Source organism: Empidonax traillii, unplaced genomic scaffold (genome assembly GCF_003031625.1).
Source record: "Empidonax traillii isolate 1590-97213 ecotype Southwest subspecies unplaced genomic scaffold, ASM303162v1 scaffold338:size1951571, whole genome shotgun sequence".
Taxonomy (NCBI): domain Eukaryota; kingdom Metazoa; phylum Chordata; class Aves; order Passeriformes; family Tyrannidae; genus Empidonax; species Empidonax traillii.
This window is the reverse complement of record NW_020955531.1, coordinates 992,259-1,015,817: the sequence shown is the minus strand read 5'-3', so window position 1 is coordinate 1,015,817 and position 23,559 is coordinate 992,259. Positions and strand designations below refer to the sequence as shown.

The following is a 23,559-nucleotide window of genomic DNA, read 5'->3' as shown; positions in this document are numbered from 1 at the left end:
TAAAGTTAGCTAATTCTGCTTTGGAAACGGAGCTTAAGACCCTGCAGCACTGCAGGCTTTCAAAGCAATTTCCATCACTTGAAGCCAAGGATGTGTTGCACGTTTAGTATTTAGTTCTTTTCTCCCACCTCCCTTTAACCTTATTTGTAACTTCATTTCTTCTCCCTATAATCTTATTTCGGTGATTCCACCAAGGCGAAACCCCGAAGGACTCACTTAAAGCGGGGTCCGATGGCTGCCACGTGCCGGTTCAGGCTGCCCTTGGCCCCTCCGATGTTGAGCGACAGCGAGCGCTGGAGGAGGCTGGAGAAGATCTCGATTTGGTCAGAACTGCAGTATTTGGCTATTTCAAACCTCTGCACCAAAAACTGAGGAAGAGAGACAGACATACCATGCCTCCTTCGACCTTTTCTCACCTCGAACCCCACCCCCAGTCCTTTCTGTTTCAAACACCTTTCTCCCCCTCCATTATTGTGCCCATCTCCACCTTTCCTTTGAGGCAGGACCAGAACCCTGACTCCAGTCCTCTCCCCCATCATGAGAGCAGGCAGTGAGGAGCAGCTGTAACAGAGTCACTGCAGCACTGCCACAGCTGGGCCACTGCAGAAGAAATACACACCTCTATCCAGATGTAATGTGGGGTCACCTCTGGCGGGCAGGGCCTTGGCTGGCTCTCCTCTGAGGCTGCCAGTGGATCTGCTTCTTTCTGCTCTGCAGAAAACAGGCCAACTTTCTGCTCCACTGTCATTTGCCAGGCTCCTGCCATTTCCCGCATGAACTGCAAAAAGGAAGGGAACGGTGTCTCTTGTTTCAAGAGCATTTTCTTACATGGAAAGTACCACCTTTCTCCACAGCACACACAAGAACCTACCACATCAATTAAAACTCACTGCAGTGTTAATGGAGGGGCAGAGACAGGTCTGTACATCCCACTGAAAGCAACATTTCCTTCACATCCTAAATTACAAGAGGGGCTCCCCCAGAATTTCAGTTTGTAAGAGGGAGACTGAGGGCACTGTGTTTAGCTAAGGAGACTGAACTGTCAGAGCAGCCAGGGCTGTTCATCCTCCAGCTCCACTAAAGGTTGTTGCCTCCCACACCAGGCCAGCAGAGACAAGCCCAAGCCAGGTTCCCACGCACTGCAGGACACAGTTTGCCCACGAGCACACACAGCTGATGAAGTGCCCAGCATATCAATTCAGTTTTGCTGATCCTGCTCTCAGGAGCATCCTCTGGCATCTGCAGGGAGACCCAGCAACCAGGGGTGCTTATCTGTTCTCCTAAACAAGACACAAGGACATTTCCCAGAAGCTGAAGAGATGAAACTGATGCTTAAGAAGTTAACCACTGAAATGTGTGTGTAAACTCACCTCAGTAAATTCAGGTGGGTGATTATCTCCAGCAAGTGGAACACTTAGCAATCACCAGGCAAAGCAATTAGCAGAGGCAGCTCTCTCAGCTGTGTGGGGACTGTCACTACACCATGCTGAGCTCCTTTATTACTATTACACCAATCCCCCTCTCCCAAAATACATCTGGTCTGGCCTGGTACAAGATTACACGTGCAAGCCTATTTTTTTATGCAAGGGTGTGATGCCAGATACTGGACATTCTGATTAATGAGCAGGGACACTGATTTCTCTTTGATGAAAAACACCATTCTATAGATTGTGATAGTCTAGACCTGAATCATGAACAGCTCAGGCATCTCATCTGCAAAGGAAGTTCTACAGCTGAGATCCCAACAGGTTTCTTCTACTGTACCACTCATGCTGCTGAGAAAGATCTGTTTCCCACAGTCCACTTCATGAGGGTGCTCAGGCTTCCCACAGGCAGGCTAAAGTGACTAACAATGCATTTACCATCCTTACATGACACAGATTCACAGTATCTGTGAATCTCCCCAAATTTTCCCTCTTCCCCCTTGCAGGGCCAGAGAAGGAGTTGTTAAATTGCTTCCTACCGGCACTTCTATCCCGTTCTTGGCAGCGAGCAGCCACTCCCAGCAAGCAATCGCTGTCTCCATGCCATGTTCATTGAACATTCGCAGGGGTCCCCAGCACAGATGATGAAGGAGCTGGGGATCACAGTCTGAAAACAAACATTCACTCAGATTTATCCCACAGAGTAACTGCTTTTCACATCAGCATGAAACTGGCGTGCACAGTATGTAATAATCAGTTCCTAATAAATAGCTTCTACTTTAGGAAGGCTTTTCCCCAAAATAAGCCTAACTGGAAAAACTCAAAACACAGTTTTGCTTCAAGTTGATGTGTACTGGGTCGGTGTATGGATAGTTTCTGTAGTTTATTACTCTTGGCATTCACTGCCAGAAAGCAGAACTCCATTTGGTTTTCATTACCTTTGCTGCTTATTAGCAGTGCAGTCAACTTAAACATGGCCTGGGTGTAGCTTTCAGTATTGCCTGATTCAAGAGCAACATTCAGGTCTTTGACCATCAGTTTATTCAGGTCAGATGTTTGTCCTGTAGCATTTGAGAACTGAATCATTCCAGAAACCTGTAAAATATAATGGGTTTTTCAACAGAGAACAGTATTTTCAGGAATCTTGTTTGGTACTGGTCATGTGCTGATTTCAGAGCTCCACAAACAGAGGCAGCTTTTGTTACGACTTTACTAAATCTTTATCTGCAATCCAGTCTTTAACTTTATGCAATCTTTAGCTTTATCTGCAAGACCAACAGTAAAATGATCTGTTTAATAACCCAGGAAAATGATGTTCTTTATCTTCAAGGGATTTAGAGACTGTGCTTCATAAAACCTAAATCCATCCACCAGTGTAAGTGGGAAGGGAATCACCCCTAAAAAGCCACACCAGAGCCCGTGGACCCTTCGTGTTCACAGGAAATCCCTCCTCACCTCTCCGGCGTAGCGGTTGCGCAAGTTAAGAGAAGCCATGAAGTTGGAATAGTCCCTCTTCACGCAAGTTGGTCTTTCAGTGAGCTGGGTTGCCTGTGACCAGAGCACATGAAGGACTGATAAAAATTCAATAAGGAACATGTGCATTTACTCCGTGGATACAGAATCACAGAATATCCTGAGCTGGAAGGGACCCACAAGGATCATCGAATCAACTCCTGGCCCTGCACAGGACCACACCAAGAGCCACACCATGTGCCTGACAGCCTTGTCCAAACACTTCTTGAACTCTGGCAGGCTTCTGCTGTGACCTCTGCTGTGACTGGCACCTCTCCAGATTCTCAAGATCTTTCAAAAATCATTGAGAGGGGCCTTGTGATGATATCATCCAGCTCCATGAGTACCCTTGGATGAATCCCATCAGGACCCCCAGACTTAGAGGGACCCAGCTGGATCAGCAGATAAGCACTAGCTCGGGGTCAGCTGGGAGTTTATCATTCTCACAGCCATGGTTCTCCAGTTCAGGGCACTGGGACCCCCTTAGCCCATCATCAGCGTTGAAGACAGAGGCAAAGAAAGCATTAAAACATCTCTGCCTTGTCCATGTTTGCTTGTCTATGATTGTTCCATGGTCACCGTGGCCATCCCTTCACTCCTGAAACCCTGAGAACAAGCAACAAACCAAGGAGGGCATCTTTCTTTGTCATCTCCCTTAGTACCTGCACCATGAAGTTATCATTCAGGTGTTTTTAGGGATCTGGTCCTGTTTGTGCCAGCTGTGTGGTATTCCCAGTTAACATCCAGCAGGTTGAAGTTTGGAATACACAGATATTTGGATATACTTTTGAAAGACCAAAACCAAGGCATATGAAGAGTGGAGCTCTGGGCCTGCTGGTCCCTTTCCATGAATAGGTAAGGAAGAGGACAGGAGGAGATGTGATCTTGGTCCTGCCCTCTCCATGCAACAACAGGCTGAACTGACAGTCACAGAGAATATTTTGTTCCTGTCTTTAAGCATGCACTAGTAATCCACATTTATCCAGAAGCACGGCATCACGGACAGAAAGTCTAGTCTTTTATGGAACAACATAATAATCCAGATTCCTGGATTGGAGATGGAAAGAAATAAGATATCTGTCCAAGCAACGTCCAGCTGCTGTGACAAAGGTGATTTACAAAATCTGTGCTCTGTGGCCACACTGAAGGTTATAAAATTGGCCCAAAAGATCTGCAGGTACACAAATGAACAGACAATACTCACGCCCAGAGTGGTGTTCTGCCTGTTGTAGCCTGCGAAGTGCAACACACTTTCTGTGGCCATAGCCAGTCCTGTGTGCTGGGACAACCCTGACACCCAGTTCTGATGTTTGTTTAGGTACTCCTGGAAAAAAAAATAAAAATCCAAAATACTTAACTATTTTCAAAACAAGGCAGCTCATAAACAAGTGTTGCATCACTGCAGATGACAGGAAACTTAATTCCACACCTATGTGACAGCAGAGTGTCTCTACTCATCCCTTTCAGGTTCTCTTGGCAATAAGAAACTCTGAATGTCCTCCTAAACACACAAAGAGTAAGACTCCTGCTGTATTCTAAAAAAATAAAGCTATCAAGGTAGACATTTGAAGGCTGAGATCTTCTCTTAAAAGAATCACTTCTGACAAAAAGAACCTGGTGAAAGGAAGTGTTTTGGACTCCAGGGAAGAAGGAAATACAATCAGGTGTCCTTCCAGATAAGGATAGAATTCCTTGAGGCAATTTTTTTTAGTGAAGGAAATAAAAACTTCAGGTAGATTTACAGTGTCCAAGATCTTGAGACCTCAGGAATTCTGTTATCAGCACTAAGTTCAGCACTCCTAGACAGAATACTAGTCTAAGCTGGACTACACAGTTTCTTCAACTGTTTACAAACTTATTTTCCAAGACACTGATGTTTGGACTGCATCAAAAGTCACATCAAATCAAAACTTCTAATTATCCTCTGCCAGTGCTATGAAGGAAATCTTAGAGCAACAGAATATTTTAAATTATGCTTGGATAGCCTAAAAAATAAAAATAAAAAATAAACCCCACCACCTAATTCTAATTTTGAAGATCTGCAAAAATCCAACCTTCCCAGCAGCAGGCTCATTACCTGCAGATGGGATTTTGTAACAGAGGGAGCCCATTTCATTGCTTCCTGCAGGATCATCCCACAGCGTGCAGCGAAGTCCTTGACGATACTCTGGAATTAAAAAGCATCACTGCAATCAGTAAAATGCAGGACATTCAAGAGGCACTGCTTTTAATGCTGGAATGAGTAATATAAGGAGCACAACAAGCTGCAGCAACACAAGACAGCGAAAATTTTCAGTAACAGTTAAATGGACCCTTGATAAGCAAAGAACTGTCACACTCAAAGTCAAGTAAACCAGTAAGATTAAGAAAAACATAAATACCCAGTGTAGTACAAAAACCTTATCTAGGCAAGTATTTTTTTTTAAAATGACCATTCAGAGTAGCTCAGTAATTTATCTCCAAGACATGAAAAAACCCACGAGGCATTGTTTTATTCTTTGATAATCAAGGAGGGCCATTTACCTCTCTGGCTTCATGTGTGTCAGGAACTGTGATCCTATATGGAGCATCAGGAATGTCATAGTATGGTTGGTCCTTGTGAATGTCCTAAAGAGAAACAATTATCAACTCTCAGCAGGATAAAATTCATTATCACTTGACTTGAACACTACAGGTAGCAAAGAAGAAGAATGATTACCAAAACTTTTTTGCTAATATTTGCTCTCAAAGTAATTTTGAACAGCTCTAAAAGAAACTGTTTGTATTCCAGTTTGGGTTTTAGTATAAATAATTTTAAAAATCCAAAGCTCTCTCCTCAACATTTGCTACAAAAATAAAACTCTATAAAGCATTTCCATCTTCAAAAATACCAGATGTAATAGATTCAAGGAATATGGATACACATACATGGACTGGAGAGAACACAATCTGAAAAGAATAATTAATAAAAAAACCAAAATCCAGAAAGCAGAAAAACACCACCAGATTTTTATTTCAAATGAGACATTTCAACAATTATAAACCATATCTGACAACAACTTTTTAGCACTAGTTTTGCTACCAATGAAATAGGGTTGCAAACACACTTCTTACTTTACAGGATTTTAAATTAAGATTTTATCAATCTTAGTGATAAAAGGAAAACCAAATTAAGAACTCAAGTAAGAATAAAATAAATGCAAAACAAAGCAAAAAAAAATCAGTTCTATTAAAGAAAAAGGACTTACAGCACTAAGAGACAGTGACAGTGTCTGCAGGATATCCAGCATAGTCTTCAGGACAGTTCCACTCCACAGCAAGTGAGGGAATCTAGAGCAAGGCAGAATTCAGAAACACAATAACCAGGGAGAGCTGAGGAGGGAAACTGTTTTATCAAGAAATGGAGCTACTTCATAGGAGTTGAGACTGAATTTATATCATGGGCCCTTCGCTCCACCCATGGGAATACTCAGCAGGCACCCATTTGAAGCAGGGATTTCAGAGTTCAGGCTAAAAATACTGTTGAATATTATTTTTCAAGATGTTTCAGCAGAAGTACCGGCCAAAAAACCCACCTGCCTGTGGTCACCAATGGCCTAAGGAATCACTAAGGAGCCTTTGTGAAAAAAGAACAGGAAAATAAAATCTACACCTACTTGTCCACCAGTCCAGATAAGTATTTGTCTGCAACTCTCCTGATCCTCTTGTGAATGTGGTTAAAATTCACCAGCAAGAACTGAGCATGTCTCTCCAGCTCTTCTTCGTTCTCCTTAGTTTTAGGCTAAAAGACATGCCAAAGAGAAGTATGAAGCTCTTAAGGGAAAAGAAAAACACACTTTCATAAACTGAAATGAGAACATTTATACAAAATCAACATTTTAGTCTCCATGCAACCTACTTTATCAGCCATCATTGACAGGAAAGCTTCAAACACCTTATCAGCAACAGCTATCACACACTGCATCATACCTGAGGAATTGAGAGAAGTGACAGGTTTGATTATTCAAATTACATTTGTTTTATAAACCATGCTTAGCAGTAAAAAAGTGTTTATGTTTACTCAGCCAGCACTGAACCTGTTTCAAAACAAAACCCGTGTTCTTGGCAAGGATAATGCAACAGCAATTTACTCAACATGATTCACTTTGTTATTAAGCTGCTTGATTTGTTTCTGTCTTACAGGCCTGGAGATAAATTCCTGGTATCTTAAGTTGCAAGAAAACCTGGACAGGTAAATCTTACCAGATTTGTCTTTCTGAATTGCTTTATCTTCAAAGTAGCAAAACATGACTTGGAAGCGATCCTGGTCAGTCGAACGCAACACCCTGGGGAAGGAAGAGCTGGGTGAGTTGAGGGGTTTGGGGGTTTGTTTGGTTTATGTTTTGTGTAAAGGGTTTTTTTGCTTTTTCCTTTTCAACATTTTCAACAGGAATCTATGTACTTTAGTGCTACACCTCACCTACAATCACTGCTCATGTCATGATAATGTTCAGTCTCTAGCAAGGCTGATACTCCTGTTTGTTTCTACATCTGACTAACAGGGCTCAGGCCATAAACCACCACTTTCCTTGCTGCTAGACCTCCAGCTCAGCTTTCAGCTACGCATTCCTTTGAGCAGCAACAATAAATAGACTTTTGAAGGGAAAACACAGAGTTTGTGAATTCAATATCTTTGATCAGTCCACCCAACATGCACTACTGAAGGGGAAAAAGGGCACCACAAAAAGTTTCTCAGCTCCTACATTACATTAACCTCCTAGAATAGGCACTGTCCTTCAGGGGTGCAGCACAGGACTGTGCAGAGGATACATCACACTCACAGAACCCTTTTGTGCATTTCCTATTTGTTCTTATACAGAGGAGATCCCATTTTTTCAGGCCTTACTGTATTATTCCATTTGGCAATTCTGCAATTCCCAGGCTCAGAATCTTCAGGAGAGCTCATGTGGCTCAAAACACTGAGTGTCTGGCAATTCTGACTTGAACATACATGGCTTTTAATTTTTTTTAACCCATCAGTGGAAAGAAGTTTATGTCCATCTTTACCTCATGTACTCCAGGCGGTAAACGGAGAGGAGATAGGTGGACATGGCAAAGTCCAGCTTATTGATCAGCGCTGACACCTCCGGGGGAGGATCCAAGAGATTGATGATGGTGCTCCGTAATTCATTTAACTCAGCCTAGAGATGAACACATGGAGTGTCTCGAGTGGGAGCCCTGCATTAGTCTGTTCTCAAGCACACGCATTCAGCTACTGCTCCGTTCACTTCTTAACCTTTGCAGACAGCAGGGCTGAACCTGCTGTCTGCAGATCCAGAACAAGCTGCCCTGTGTTGTTTGCTTTTAAACTTAGTTGATTCTTTTCTTAAAGAGTGCAAGTTTTGTCTGATACAAAGTGGATGAAAAAGCACTAACAGGCTTCCATCTCCACAAAGTCTTGGTTTCTACACCTAACCAAGACGGTGTAGCTACACCACCCTAAACACGTGCATTAACCCCAAGCCACTTTTGTACTCTGCTGTCAGAGGGTAGTGTAAAAAAGCTGCTTTTCACCAATAGGAGGCAGGTTGAAGGGGTGTTGTGCTATTTCAATATATCACAGGCACCATGTCAGTTAACACTGGCAGACACTATGGAAGGAGGTAATAGCAGAAATCAATGCCTACAGGAGTCACAGTGTCATTCTTCATGGCAGAGTTGTACTGAAGGACAGACCGCAGTGGTTCTTTGCTGGGAAATGTCAGCAATGGAGACTTGGTGGCAATTTCACATACACCTTCATACCATTCCTCTGGCCAAAGACCTGGAGCAGAAGGAGAAAGAGGAAGGTGGGGTGAGGGAGGAAAAAAAAAGAAGTTTCACAAAGTTCCCAGTGTTACCCAGCTCGGCACTACTTCCTAGGGCCAATTTTTCACGCACTTGAGCATGAACAGTCAATACATGTGATCCACGTTCCAAACTTAACAAGCATGTTTAGGTTATTCCAAGTGACGTTTCTCACTGGAAAAGAAGTTTCTGTTGAGTACCAATGAAACCCATGTGGTCTGATCTTCCATTTCAGGAACTTTGCTATCAAAACTCATACTTAACTAAGGTTATTAACTTAGCAATAAAACTAAGACAAGTTGTACTGTGCTGAACTTCATGGCAAACCAGCAAGGATGTCAAGAAACCCTACCAGAGAACTCTCCCAGAAGCTGTTTGCCTTGCAGTGCCTTTATGCCTGTGGTTTTCCTTCCATCTACTACGAATGGTTTGCATCCAGGGGTATTTACATCCATCAGGAGTTTAAAGGTGAGCAGCAATGTTGTTCTCTTAAAAATCACAGTACCTGATCCTTCCACAGCAAATCCCATCAGCACTGAATACAGCCAGAAGTCACGGAACAGCTTCTGCAACCTGGGCTTGGCCTCCTTGATGGGTGGCAAACGTCTGGTGAGCTACCAAAGAAATAAAATTTAACGTCAGAGAATGGTGGGAGTTACAGTAACTTCATTCCATGCTCAGGAATCAATTCATGCCCCTTCTTTACTATGATTTACAAAGGTAACATTCTTTATCACCCCTGAAAACTAGTATTACATAGCTGTTGTTACGCTGAAGAAAACAAGTTCTTGTTAGAGGTCTGAAAGGGCAACTTCTGAGATGCCTGAAATAAGAATTTCCTTTGTCCTACACAGGAATAACACCATGCTGATCCAGTAACCTCTGCAGAGAATACAGAACATCAGTACACTGTCAACTGCAGGGAGGAGAGACCACACGGGCCTTTAAAGTGTGCTGAAGACAATGCCATGCAGCTTGGCCTCAGTGTAAAGGAACTCCAAAGCAAATAAATATGAGTCAGACACACTTCTGGTTGCTATTGTTTATGAGCCTTGTGGAAATACATTGAGGCACCAATTGGGGACCTTTCATTGTTTGCACCCACGCACAGAATGACATCAGTTCTGAAGAATTTACTATCTAAACAAGCAAGGAAAAGAGCATTATTTTCAACACATTTATTAAAATTCTCCAATACTTTCTGCACGAACAGCTGCTACCATCAGAGGAGCAGTTTATCCTCCCAGGCAACATGATATGCAGTTTTAGACAAATTTATATAAAAAAGATCACAGTGCGTTATCCTGAAAAGAGTTAGAGGCACAGGCAAGTGTATAAAAAGTGACAGAAATTGTCCATTAAACTGCAAGCTTCATTCAATATGACTGTATATTATTACTCTAAACTTTATTATGAAAATGTTACATTCTAACCTAGCTCGAAGAAACATTCTCTAACTCCAACAATTCCCTGGAGGGATGAAATCCAGCAGTATTTCTCTGAAATCTCACATAAAGCCAACTGTGGATGTATTTATAAATCATGAGGGAGATTGTTCATTTAAAAAAAAAAAAAGAAAGAAAAAAAAAAATTCCTCTATTACAGTCAAATTAATCTGAATTTAGGCTGGTGAAGAAGTTGCTTGTGCGAGGGAAATGCTTGCACCAATGCAACACTGGATGAAGAATCCCAACCATCACAGAGACCTCAAACTTATCTGCAGTCAGATGCTCCCCCACTCCCATTTCAGCACAAAACAGCAGCAACGGGGCTTTTACTGTCATTAACAGTCAAGTTTATGTGTGTGCTTGACTTTGAAACCTCACACACACCCCAGTTTTTGCTCTAAGACCTTCCTCAAACGTGAACAAGTACCTGCAAAGCCATAAAAGCAGCTCAACAAACAGCAGAGAATTCAGCAGAGATCACCAGGCAAGGGAGGGATTTTGGCTGACGAAGTAACTTTAGCAGTGTTTGGTTTAGAGAATGTTTACTTTGGGAGATACACAAAAAAGCAGCGTCAAAGTTCAGATTTAAACCCTGCTGTTCCCCTTGCTTGGGCTTTTCAACACATCCTTCCCATACAGTGGCTTGAAGGTAAGCTCCATTTACCTCTCCTGGTATTCTGGGTGGCTCTGACCGAAGGCATTTCCACTGCAGGGAGGGGGAAGGTTTTGCCTGTGTAAATGCAGCTGAGCAGTGACTGAGCTTTGGGGAGGACGAGAACGCAAAGCCGGGAATACACAAAGCAAATTCTGCTGTGCCAAGAGCAGAAAATGTTATCAGTGCTTACTGGCCAGAGGATCTATCTCAGCCCTCAGGGCCTGACTTCTGGGGGCGGGGAAAGAGTAATGGATTTATGAAGAATCAATAAGGAAAAGACTTGAGACGCTCAGCCAGAGTCTGAAACAATTGCAGAAGCTTCTTCTGTGGATCCTTCAGTCTTGCAAAACAATCACCTTGAATGGTTTTAGGATTTCAGGCAAATTAGTTTGGGGGGAGAGTTTCAAAAAGTCAAACTGTCAGCTCAGTTATGTCAGTCCTGCTACAACATGTTTGAAAATATTTTCCTTCAAACACTGTTTTTATTCACTGATGTGCAGCTCAGTGACCAGGTACAGGTATGTACACCTACATATTTTACTTCTACAGCACAGCTCTTTGGACTATTTGCTAATTTAAAAAGCATTTTAATCAACACCTTAGTAAGATTTTTGTTTTAACTGTATTGTTTTGTCCTGTATTGTTTTGTAAATAATTGTCTTTTTACACAAAAAAGTACTACCAATAGAATTTCACTTACATTAGAATTACACTTTTTTGCATCTTTTTGAGATCACTGTAATTACTGCACCCAATATTGTGGTGAAAAGTTTCTTATACCCATTTCTTGGCACAGTGTTTTACAGCTGAGCAGGACTGATGGATTCTCTTCAAACAATACATACCTAAGATAAATCCTGATTTTAAGGGCAATTTAAAAATGCAACTGCCCAATACTCAGGAGATGGGCAGACTGATTAACTTTGTGCCTTAGGAAAATGCAGGTTCTATTTAAAAGTTCTATTTAAAAAAAAAACAAACAAAGCAGGTAGGGTTAGAAATCTTGAACACTTCAGCCAAGAGATCCAAAGCTCTGAACAGGAGCTCACATAACAGAGCACTTCAAGTTCTGCAGTGCTGCACAAACCAAAGTGAAACAAAACAGAACTAACCAAAGAGCAGAATCAAGACAATGGGTGAGGAAAGCAGCAGATGAGCACACTGAGCTGCAGGAAGGGGGCACACATTGAATAACAGCCCAGTGAGACCCTGAGCAGGCCAGGACACACATTCATGCCCAGCACCCCCCCCCAGTGCAGTCCCACCGATGGTATTTAGTGCAAATACCCCTCTTTCTACATCCCTAAATCTCCTTTATTCCGTCAGATTTCAGCCTTGCTCTTCCAAAACACTCCCACAAAACTCCCATTTTTGTTGTAGCTACAGGGTATCTGTTTTTCACATTTTTCAGTACATCTCAGCATTCTGGTATGCTCCTGTGGGGGACTGGGACAGCAGTTCCTCCTCCTCCGACCAAGCTCCAATCTTCAAACTTACCTTTCTATCATATTTTCAGCACACACTCATAACACAGTTAGTGCACATTTTAAGTGCAATAGGTTTATAAATAAAGAGTCCCATATATTTTAAATAATGAGTTTGTCACTGCTGAAATTCGCCAGGAATGACAAGTTGTATGGGAGGAGGTCAACCAATTCCTTGGCAGGCTGGAGGCATTATGTAAGCAAAACCAATTACCAGCAAAACAGAGTTAGCCATCTAATTAAGATCTGTTCCAATTTTAAAAAATGCTGTTGAATAAGGTAACTACAGCCCTTCTGCTGTGACAGAATTCAGCATGGACCTAAAATTAGGGAATAGATAACTACGATAACTAAAATTCAACCACCCTCTGCTCTCTCAACTGTGTTGTCTTCCAGGTTTTCACCTGTCAGAATGAAGTTCCTACTTCAACTGCTCATGCTTGCTCTCCTCACAACCTCCACATTTGGTGGGATCAAGGACTTTGCAGAGCATTTTGAAAGCCTTAAAGGTGCACAGCCACTTGAAAACGGGACTTACGACATGGCAGACCTACCCCTGGAGTTCCACAGAGAGAACACCATCACCAATGACCTGATCCCCGAGGAGGAGGAGGAAGACGACTACCTAGACCTCGACAAGATCCTGAGTGAAGATGACTACAGTGATGTTATCGACGCTGGCCCATACATGGTTTCTGAAGTTCAGCAGGGAAATATTCTGGAGTTATTCCAAGGCAAAACCAGAATCCAGCGCCTCAATATCCTCAACGCAAACTTTGGCTTCAACCTTTACCGCAGCGTGGCAGACAAGGCCAACGCTTCAGACAACATTATCATGGCTCCCGTGGGCATTTCCACTGCCATGGCTATGATCTCCCTGGGTCTGAAGGCTCAGACTCAGCAGGAGGTGTTATCTGTCCTCGGCTTTCAGGAGTTCATTAACGCCAGCACCAAATACGAGCTCATGACTGTCCACAATCTGTTCCGCAAACTCACCCACCGGCTCTTCCGACGCAACTTCGGTTACACGCTGAGGTCTGTCAATGACATTTACATTCAGAAGGACTTTTCTATTCTGAATGACTTCAGAAACAATATGAAAACATACTACTTTGCTGATGCCCAACCAGCTGATTTCTCAGACCCCAACTTCATCACCAAAACCAACGAGCGCATCCTGAAGCTGACCAAAGGGTTAATAAAGGAAGCTCTCGTGAGCGTAAGCCCTGCAACACTGATGATGATTCTCAACTGTATTTACTTTAAAGGTAAGAATCCGTTTTTATAATCTTAGTGATGGATTTTCTCAATTCTCTGCATATGCCATTAGAAATCCCAGACTGAAGTCTAGCCTACACAGTCAAAAACCTACTGACTCTCTCATTAAGAAGAATCTCTATTATTAGCCCATTTCTGCATGTTTCTGTAGCTCACTGCTATTCCAGTCATGCTCTGCAGTTCATGGGTACTGCACACACAGAGCAAATGCTTATTCCATACAAAACCTTCGAAACTCACAGCGAGACTGAAAAACAACACATGGATCCAAAATAGCCCCAGGAAGGATCAGCTTCGTAGGAATCTCAGATGGGAAGGGATTAATGCACGTGCCAGGTACTTGTGCCATTCAGCCCTGGCTTCATTGAAATGGTACAGGTTGATTTCAGTCAAAGCACTTAACATTTCTGAGGTTTTCAGGATTAATGGGAATGACTACAAAGAATTTCAGCTCAAAGTATGTATTTTATTTTTTTTAATATATGATCAGAGAATGGTCCTTGTGAAGAAGGGACTGAAGAGAATAATTAAAACAGTATTCTTCTACCACTAAAACCAAACACATTCACTACTGGGAATATTTCAGTTAATTCAGCAAGAAGTGTCTGCTGATATGGGTCCTACATGTATCACTACAGGCTGAGCAATTAAAAGAGGCTGGAGTAAAGACTGTACAATATATTCTTATTATAAATTCTTATTTTCAATTTCTTTACATTTAAAGTAAGAGCCTGTGGTGAGATTTGCAACATTAGTTATCTGTCTCAGGTTGAAAGTTTGTTAAGTTTTCAACAAACCTTTAAAATTACATTAAATGCCTCATTTGAAGAGTTGGGAGGTGCCAATGAAAGGGGAACTGAGGATAAAAAAGAAATCTGTTACTGACTGTTTAGGATGAAAAGCAGTTGACTTTAAACACAAGAAAGGCAGAGTAGCCCAAAAGGATAACAACATCTGCAAACACCTCTTTTCCATAACTCATAAAGGAGTGTATTTTCCCCCCAGTATGTTCCTGCTTTCAGGAAGCAAATGCTCAAGGGCTGCCTTACACCTGCCATCTCAGCAGGTTCAAGGAGCAGCAAGTTTATGAAATGTGCCTTTTCCCCCTCACTTGCAGGCACTACTTCCTTCAATAATGCCACTTATCTCCTTAAGAGATCTGAAACCATCATTAGCATAAGATCCAAATAATCTCCTGCTCTCAGGTGCCATCCAAAAGGCACTTAACTTGTATCCTTAACTACATCTCTGATGATCACACCAGACTAAAGACATGGCTTTACTGTCCATTAGACCATCCTAAGAAAAGGATTATGCAAAGTGAACCAGACACATTTTTTCCCCCATAATTTGGTCAAATTTGAAATACCTTTTTGTCTCACACTGAAATTATTAAACACTTGTGCTACCCCAAAGCAACAAAAAACACCACCAAAAAACAAACAGCTGTAGTACTGGAACTCTTGAGTCATCAAGATCAAACAGATTTTTGGCTTTTTCTTCTGCTTGTGGACTCAGGTTAATTCAAACTGCCTCTGTCCATCTGCTGAAGGCTGTAATTTCTACCCCTCAAAACAAAAAGATCAATTCTCTATTTCTGCCTCCCACTCTTTTGTCTCTCAGTCTCCTGGGATTTCCATTTTGAGGGGAACTGAAGCAAGTTCCGCTCCAGGGTTTCCCGGTTTCCCCACTATTCCTGCAAGACATTCCAGCTTTGTCCACGTCTTTCCACTTGCAGCATTCACGCTGTTTGTAGCATTGCAGACAAGCTCTGTTAAGCCCTCACAGCTGAGGAACCTGTGAGTGTTCTCAGATACACAGAGATGCTCAGTACCAGCGATGCTGAGCAAAGGGATATTTGCCAAACACAGCTCGAGGTCTCGAGCTCTTTTTATATCAAACACCATCAAGAACCTATTAGCAGTTCTGCTCCCTGAAGAACAGCCGGATCTTGGGTTTTCCCACTGAGAAGTGGGAAAATGGGTTTGGGAATGGCATAATACATTTCATACCCCATTCCCTTCAGAGTATCAACCACAGTCTCCTCACTTCTCAAATTGATCCCCATCAGCCTGACATATCAAAAAACCATTAGAATGAAATTGAACTTAAGGCTTTTTTTTAATTTTACTTCACAGTCAATTTGGCAAAGTCAGATTAAGGGACTCAGAATGACTTGCACTGATTCAGGTTAAATTTGTAGTCTCTCCACACAGATCCAACCCCATTCTCCACATACTTGCTTGCCTATAATGACTTAAAATGCAGAGTTTTAACAGGAAATACCAGTAGCCCTATTTCCACTATCATCTTCTAGCTCTGCCTATCATCTGCCTATTAAGAAAGAAATAATGTTTATTCCAGAGCCATGGCTCTAAAAAGAGGACAATAGAACACTGCTTTAAAAAAAGGACCTTCTTTCAAACAGTCAGTAAATATCTGGGGTATCCAAAGCCCCTTTACATTAAAAGACTCAAACCACGACAGCAAAGCTTTCTGGGCTGCAAAATGTGTTGAACTGCATTATTTGGGCATCCACCTGTCAGACTGCAGCACGTCTACAGGAGTGTGTTATCACATCCAGCTGGGTCATAGAGCTGAGCACTCAACACCCCAACTCTCCAGGTTCTGTTAAGAGAGAGAACAACTTGGCTTGACTGGACTAAGTGAAGGAAATGCCTTCAGCACAGCAACTTTTCAAACATTATGCACAACTAAAGCAGCCATTGCTTAGCTTGATCCACTGCTAACGTGCTCGAAACAGGTGCCTTCAGTACTGGATTCGAGCACCAGAGCTCAGAAAATACACCTGGGTCAGCTGTTCTGCAGGGGGCAGACCCTGGCAAGATACAACAATTTTGCATCTGTTTAAGGGTTTTAATTTCTGGATTCCTCACAGAGAGAAATAATACACACCCACCTCCTTCAGTTCTCCAGTTGGTGTTTACCTGCTTTTACAATTCAGAGCACTCAATCAGACCAGTGCTAATTTAGGAAGCCAGGAGTTCTGAGGTCCCTTTAAAACTCCTCCTCTAATTCAGGCTTAACTGAAAACAACGATCTCCTACCCTAATTTCCAGTTCTTAAAGCTGAATGGGAACTGTTATTCTGGGAATATTTTATCACACAAGGATCTTGGGGTTTTATTTGTGTTCCTCATTGTCCTGACAGGAACTTGGGAGAATAAATTCCCCGTGGAGATGACTGTGAAGAGGAGCTTCCGCCTGAACGAGAAGCAGACAATAAAGGTGCCCATGATGCAGACCAAGGGGAACTTCCTGGCTGCTGCAGACCCCGAGCTGGACTGTGGGGTGATCCAGCTGCCCTTCGTGGGGAACATCAGCATGCTCATCGTGCTGCCTCACAAACTGTCCGGCATGAAAGCTCTGGAGAAGCAGATAACACCCCAGGTGGTAGAGAAATGGCAGAAGAGCATGACAAACAGGTACCTGCTGAAAAGCACACCTTGTTAAAAGTCTTAATGTGTTTTCTTGATGAGACTGACAAAGGGTAAGTAAAGCACATAGAAGATAATATAATATATATTTTGATTAAAAATATTAAACAATCCCTCCCCCTAATGGATTTGCTGAATTAAAAATCAGGACCGGTGAGCTCTCAACATTTAAATGCCGTCACGAAATCAAGGATTATGGAGGTGGAAAATTCTAATGGCGGTTTCAAAATTCTTTCTATTGAGTATTTAATGGCGAAGGTTTAAAGAAAAACTTTTTACTGATGAAGTTTACAATTAGGAGGAAAAATAGGAGTATGAAGATAACAGGTTACTGGTGCAGAATAATCTGGCTCCCAGAAAAAGCAGCCCACGTGCAGTTCAGCACTGAGCATTCCAACAGAGCTGGGTGTAAAGGTACATACTCCATCAACAACGGACATCAAACTATGACAGAGGAAAAATCATACAGCCTGCCTTGTGCAAGATAACAGATTAGGTGTATCTGCCTTCAGACTTGATAAAAAGAGGTGATTTGACATCTTATTCAGGATTTCAACCTGTTTACATCGTACACAATAAGTGACAAATCTGCAGTTTAGTACTGCAGAAAATCTGACAGCTCCACATTCACTACAAGCACATCCACCCATGCACTGAACTGCTCAAAGCCACGTCTCTGACACACATTAATAATGCAAATCATCATAAGTGAAATATCAGATTGATAAACTGACAGTTTTGGGAGGGGAATTAATTGTTTTAAGCAGTTTAAGTCACGATGCTCAAGTTTTGAAAGCAAAAGTAGAGAGTAAACAGTCCTGTATATTTGTGTCCTGCTTGCTGAAGACAGCAAAAAATCCAAACCACAGGAGATGTGTAAAGCAAAAAGAGTCGTGCAAATATGTATCTGTCAATGATTTTTCCTTTCTGTGTTTATTGTTACTAGAACAAGAGAAGTGGTTCTGCCTAAATTTAAGCTGGAGAGGAGTTATGGCCTGATTGGTTACCTGAGATCCATGGGAATAGAAGAACTGTTCAATGGAAAAGGCGACTACTCTGGGATATCAGATGAGAAGATCGCCATTGACAGGGTATTTACTGCTCTTCTCATTTCCTTTCTGATTAAACTGTATCACCTGGTAACATGGCAACATCATAACAATATTGCACAATAAGCTAAAACAGTATTTTTTATCACCTTTCCAGAGGACACAGGAGGGATGGGGGTATCTCTGAACATCCCTGTCTATTCGTGCAATGAGGAGCATGTTTAATCAGATCTCAAAGGCAGGAGATTGTTGTGGTCAGTCAGGAACGGGCTTATCCACAAGACAACCCCCCAAGGATTGCTGCTGTGTAGGTGTTACTAGCAGGAGTGGGAGCCACGTGTGGGACATGGATGGGGGGAAGGCTGTGAGCACATCATCTGAGTGTACTCAGGAGAGCCTCAACTTCTCTTCTGCTTGTTTGTTTGTTTGTTGGAACAGTTCAGTCACCAAGGCACAATCACAGTGAACGAGGAGGGCACAGAGGCTGCAGCTGTGACCACCGTGGGGTTCATGCCTCTCTCCACCCAGATCCGTTTCGTTGTCGACCGCCCCTTCTTGTTCCTCATCTACGAGCACCGGACCAGTTGCCTTCTGTTCATGGGCAGAGTTGCCAACCCAGCCCAGTCTTAAAGCAGAGAAGGCCTCCAACACCCCCTTATCCACGGGCTGGATGGTCCCACCTTCATATACCAGTATCATAAAGGAAAATTTATCGTCGTAGTAGCTCATACAAAAGCCACTGGTATCAAAAGAAAATATATTATCTGCAGGTAGTTTCACATGAAGGGACTCAGGGCAGTAGGTAATTTGACTGCAATTTGAAGTGGTTAGTGCCATGTATTGATACAAGTGTATTACTAGGAAAAAAGAAAATCACAAAGTAACTTACACTTTGTGTTCTGCATCAGTGTATAAAATGTAATCAATAAAATATTTAGACTATCTGGATTCTTGAAATTTAGCTCTAAATTTATGCCAGGATGTCTGTTTATAATAAACAGGATTAAGGAAATCCTGAATACATGACCAGTCCTAGGATCATAAGCCTCTCCTGGGCATTTTACACAATCTAACTTACAAACGACCAGATGTGTCCACTCTTTCTTTCACTTGCATCATTTAACATCCAGTGAAAACACCCAATGTACATCAACATCCAGGCTGACACACAGTGAACCTTAAGGACCAGGGTACCAAATAAGGGGAGACAGAAATGCCCTGGAGGAATGAAACACTGATGGATCCACTGCTTTCCCCCAACTTGCATCGTTTCAATACATTCTCTGATCTTCACTGGCACGAGTGGTATTGGAATTAGGCCAACCAGGTAAGTGATACAAATATCCTCAGAATACCCTGCTTAGGAAAAGCAGTTCAGCAAAATGCTCTTCTCACTGGCTCAGCATCCCCTAACCCTCTCTGCAAAAAAGAGCCATTTACAGCACTCACATTTGCTAAGAATTCAGATGCACTCTCCATTGTGGATTCAGTGGGCAAAACCCTTCCAGTCACTGCAAACTTTGGGAATCATTGCATCTACTACAATCCTTTGCTCCACACAGGAAGTTTTTTAGGATGTTAGCCAGTAAAACACTGGTATTAGATAATGAGCTGATACTGAATAGGAAGTTCAAATGTTTCCCTTCCTTCCTTCCTTCCTGTGTTTTAAGTCCACCATGTGGGGGATAATTTTCAGTATTGAAGGTGCAGAACAGAAATCATTAACATACATAGGCACATTTTACTGTTTTATCTGCATTCAAAAAGGAAAGCATATTAACAAATAGAAAAGCATATTCAAAAGATTAAATATTCATGCCTCAGACTGGATTAGTTTATCAATGATTGAATGAGTGGGAGCATCTGAAATACAAGTATTTTGGGGACCTAAGTAACAGGAATTATTCAAGGCAAAGAGGTCAAGCAGAAAAGCAAATCAGCTACTGCTCAAAACCCATGATCTTCATACATTGTGCAAGAAAGTCAAATATTTGCTTCAACAACCATAATGTAACCATTAACTCTTGCTTCAGGTTCTGGCAGTACCTGACTCCATTTAAAGGTCACATTGGTTAAGAAAAATGCAGTTATCACCAGCTATTCAGAACAAATATATCATCAATAAAATCTGAAACAGAAAAGTACCTCCGTAACTGTTACATTAAGTCTCTAACAAGCATTAATGTTTTCTCAATATGTGAGGAATGGTCCTGTTTTCACTCAAATCTGCATCACTGACAGCTGGGAAATGCTACCCACCAGAACATGTCTGAACACAGGGCCAGCTCAGAACTGAGCAGCTATTGACCAACAGACATTTATAACCACATTTCTGTAAATCAAATCTCTGATCACAAAGGAACTTGTGATCACTGCTGACCTTGGGAGGAGCTTCTGCTGGAAACCGGTGAGAAGAGACAGGGGAAGGAAAGGAACAGCCCTTTGATCTTTAACCACGTGCCAATTTTAGGCCCTTCTCTCTGACAAGATTCAGTCAAGAGGTTTGAGGGCAGGGTATGAAATGAATTATTTTTAATCTGCTTGTTAATGATGTGCAGTGTGAGCAAGTTCCAAGCAGGCATTCCTACTGCAAATATGGAATACATCTTCCCCTTTTGTCCCCCCAGCTGTGCAGGGAAAGTTCCACAGAATACTTCAGTTTCAGAAGGGGAAAAGGCAGCACGATGCCTTTTGTCCTTCACCAAGTTTAGGTTTGTCTGTGGATCTTTTAGACATGATTGTTTTGCTAAAAGCACAGCAGTGAGGCAAACAGTCCTACTGACCTGGAAACACACACTGGGTGTATCAAATTTTCTGTTGGAGATCTAGCATGGATGCACAGCAATTTTTTTCCCTCAGTAAGTTGTTACACTTTGTTTAAAAAAGTTTTTCCTCCAGAAAAACTGCTGTCAAACTAAGATTTACTTTTAACTCTGTTTCTATCAACTTTCGTTTTTCACTTCTCCTCAGAGCACAGATATGTGCTGGTTATTAAATTGCAGGCAAACACTATTCAAAGTAACATTCCCTGTGGTATTATTTAGCTCATGAATCTCTTGAACTCATAGCTTGAAACAATCTAACCCTGAATCACAAAAGCTTAATTATTTTTAAGAGATAAATGTGAGAAAAATGATCCTATTTGCAACAACCATTGGCTACTCACCACAGCAATGACAGGGATAAGCACACCCAGATTGCCTGCACTGCTGGAGGCCTGGAAAAGAAAAAGGAAATTATCAAAACATCTACAAAAGCATTTCTGAAATACTTGCTATCAGATGTATTCCCAGCATCAAACATCAAACACTGCCAGTTCCAGCTCTGCACTCTGCAAAGGGCTGGGCATGAGGGGGCCAAGAGAGACCCCACAAAATCCTCAGGACTGGGCACACCCTGCATGTTTTAACAAAGCTTTGCAGGTGGGTCCTCATGGGCTCTTGAAGGGTTGTCAGTGTTTGGAAGTTCAGATATTGTGGTTTGAGCTAAAGACAGAAGTTTTCACTGATGCCATGTCTGCTCTCACATCCAGTAAGTGCTAGAACGTTCACATTAAATGAGTGGCCACAAACAAGTGTCAAATGTTTACTAAAAGTCTCATTTTACTATCAAAATGTAGCCAAAAATAAAAAGTCTGTAAAAAGACACCATTTTCAAGAATTTATTTAGGCAGGAGGAGCAGCTTTTTCTACTGAAATATAAGAAGAATGAGGGAAATATGTATTTCCTTTGAACAAACCAAAAGGAAACAATAAAAAAAAAATAAAATAAGAAGAGAGGAGAGGGAGAAGCAAAGCCAAATTTTCTTCAGATGAAACAATAATGACATAACCCAACTAAAACACACTTTAGTTATCTTTCCTGGAGAGTCAAGAAAAAGCAAAGCAAGAGATGAGTCTGAAAATATTTTTGAAGGAAATGAAATAACAGCACTCAAGACTCTCTAAGGGGTAACAACAACTAGGAAAAGTCACTTATTAGCACTTTTGTTACAAAAAATGGAATGTCAGCCTCTTTATGATAATATATGGCACTGAGGATGAAGAAGATGCAATGACTTCCATCCCTGGGCACACTCAGAGGACATTAGTGACAACTATCAGCAAAGAAAAAAAATGCTAGTTTTCTTCCCCTCACAGAAGCCACTTCTGCAGGTTTGAAGAGAGAACAAATAAGTCCCTGGAGCATTTTAACAGTTATGGAGCAAACTGAAGTCTGCTGAGAAACAGAGACGCAGGCAAAGTGCCAAAGGCAAAAGTGCTTTGGCTGGGGAGCAGCGTGGGCAGTGCTCGGCCCACTTCATCTCCTCCTGAAAATGAAGCATCCCAGGCTCCAGAATGCCTTTGGTGAGTTTAACTCTGCACTGAGTGCTGTTCTCCAGTGAGAGCTGCTGTCATACCCTCACATGAACAAACAGTGCCTCCTAGCTCACTCCATCTCACATCTATCCCACACTGCTCCCTTTGCAGGCAGCTCTCAGCTGGTGCAGCCGTTTGCCTCCCACAGTAATTCCAACACTGAAAACAGTGGAAAAACATCCCAGAAAGGAGGAGAGTGGAAACTAATCTATAAGTGTCATTTTAGAGCTATGTTTGCAATACGTTTTACACAATTTCAGCTCATCTGTGGTTAAAAGAATCCATGAAACCCACAGAGAGGAATTTTCTACCACAGACTTCATGAAAAGCTGATTCTAGACATGTCCTAGTTCCCTTTTAAGAGAAGGGTTGGCATCCCTGATTAAATGCAGTCTGTCTTCAAGGCAAACAGACTCATTTCAGAGGGATTTACCATCCATAAAAAATTTAATACTATTTAAATGCAGCATGCCCAGGAGATGGGAAAAAGAAAAAGGCTGAAAAGAAAAAAACCCACAAAGTTCCCCTCACTGCTAGGAAAGCATGGCTATTGCAAAAGAAGTGCGACCTCTCTGCCCTAAAAAGGAGGGAACAGCTCTCAAATTGCACCTCTGAGACAGCCTCAACTCTCCACATGCACACATTTGAATTATTAAAATAGTCTCTTTTCTATATAAAATCACTGTCAAACACTGAGTTTTTATAAGTCACGCACAGCTGCACAGAACCGAAAACCAGTGCATTTCTGACCTTCAGTGCCGGTCCTTTCTCACTTGCTCTCTCACTGGCTCTCTTTCCTTCCAGCCCAAGCTGAACAAACAGCTCCAGCAAGTTCATCAGCAGCTCATCCACCAGGTGCTCTCCCTGGATGTTGGCAGCGATGTTGGCCAGGGCGTTGATGACGGCCAAGGAGCAGTGCCTGAGGACAAAGGACAGTCAGCAACAAGCAATCCCTCAGAGTTTAATATCCTCAGTGCTTTCTTCATAGCACTGACAGTGACTCTTGGGATAAGGCTGCTGACATGTTTTCGCTCAGGTTTTTTTCAGGGGGTTGTTTTATGTTTTTATGGACAGCACAGCACTGATAAT

At 42.1% G+C, this 23,559-nt stretch overlaps 2 protein-coding genes across 4 annotated transcripts in view; one reads left to right on the top strand and one right to left on the bottom strand.

Annotated features, from left to right (window-relative positions):
• PI4KA (phosphatidylinositol 4-kinase alpha) overlaps positions 1-23,559 on the bottom strand; it is a 54,552-nt gene that overhangs the window by 14,805 nt on the left and 16,188 nt on the right. For both annotated transcript variants that reach the window (XM_027892119.1, XM_027892120.1), the window contains exons 18-34: positions 23,221-23,389; positions 21,279-21,329; positions 9,247-9,355; positions 8,582-8,718; positions 7,962-8,095; positions 7,158-7,240; positions 6,814-6,884; positions 6,572-6,696; positions 6,164-6,245; positions 5,460-5,543; positions 5,014-5,103; positions 4,141-4,260; positions 2,880-2,972; positions 2,363-2,519; positions 1,964-2,091; positions 620-778; positions 217-368 (exon numbers count right to left, since the gene is read on the bottom strand). In XM_027892119.1, the coding sequence (XP_027747920.1) occupies positions 217-368; positions 620-778; positions 1,964-2,091; positions 2,363-2,519; positions 2,880-2,972; positions 4,141-4,260; positions 5,014-5,103; positions 5,460-5,543; positions 6,164-6,245; positions 6,572-6,696; positions 6,814-6,884; positions 7,158-7,240; positions 7,962-8,095; positions 8,582-8,718; positions 9,247-9,355; positions 21,279-21,329; positions 23,221-23,389 (1,944 nt within the window). The remainder of the gene's footprint in view (positions 1-216; positions 369-619; positions 779-1,963; positions 2,092-2,362; positions 2,520-2,879; positions 2,973-4,140; positions 4,261-5,013; positions 5,104-5,459; positions 5,544-6,163; positions 6,246-6,571; positions 6,697-6,813; positions 6,885-7,157; positions 7,241-7,961; positions 8,096-8,581; positions 8,719-9,246; positions 9,356-21,278; positions 21,330-23,220; positions 23,390-23,559) is intronic.
• Positions 10,719-19,069, top strand: SERPIND1 (serpin family D member 1). Of its 2 annotated transcripts, XM_027892121.1 has the most exons (6): positions 10,786-10,838; positions 11,319-11,362; positions 12,725-13,596; positions 16,778-17,051; positions 18,010-18,154; positions 18,551-19,069. In XM_027892121.1, the coding sequence occupies exons 2-6, from the start codon at positions 11,337-11,339 to the stop codon at positions 18,740-18,742; spliced, it is 1,509 nt and encodes a 502-aa protein (XP_027747922.1). In that variant the 5' UTR covers positions 10,786-10,838; positions 11,319-11,336; the 3' UTR covers positions 18,743-19,069. The 2 variants fall into 2 exon arrangements, with proteins under 2 accessions (XP_027747923.1, XP_027747922.1); XM_027892122.1 differs by lacking the exon at positions 11,319-11,362 and having other exon boundaries at positions 10,719-10,838.

Coding starts and splice junctions, on each gene's coding strand:
- SERPIND1 (XM_027892121.1), top strand. CDS start 11,337: ATGTGCAGCTCAGTGACCAGGTACAG. Junction 17,052..18,009: donor CAGAAGAGCATGACAAACAG/GTACCTGCTGAA, acceptor TATTGTTACTAG/AACAAGAGAAGTGGTTCTGC. Junction 18,155..18,550: donor AGAAGATCGCCATTGACAGG/GTATTTACTGCT, acceptor TTGTTGGAACAG/TTCAGTCACCAAGGCACAAT.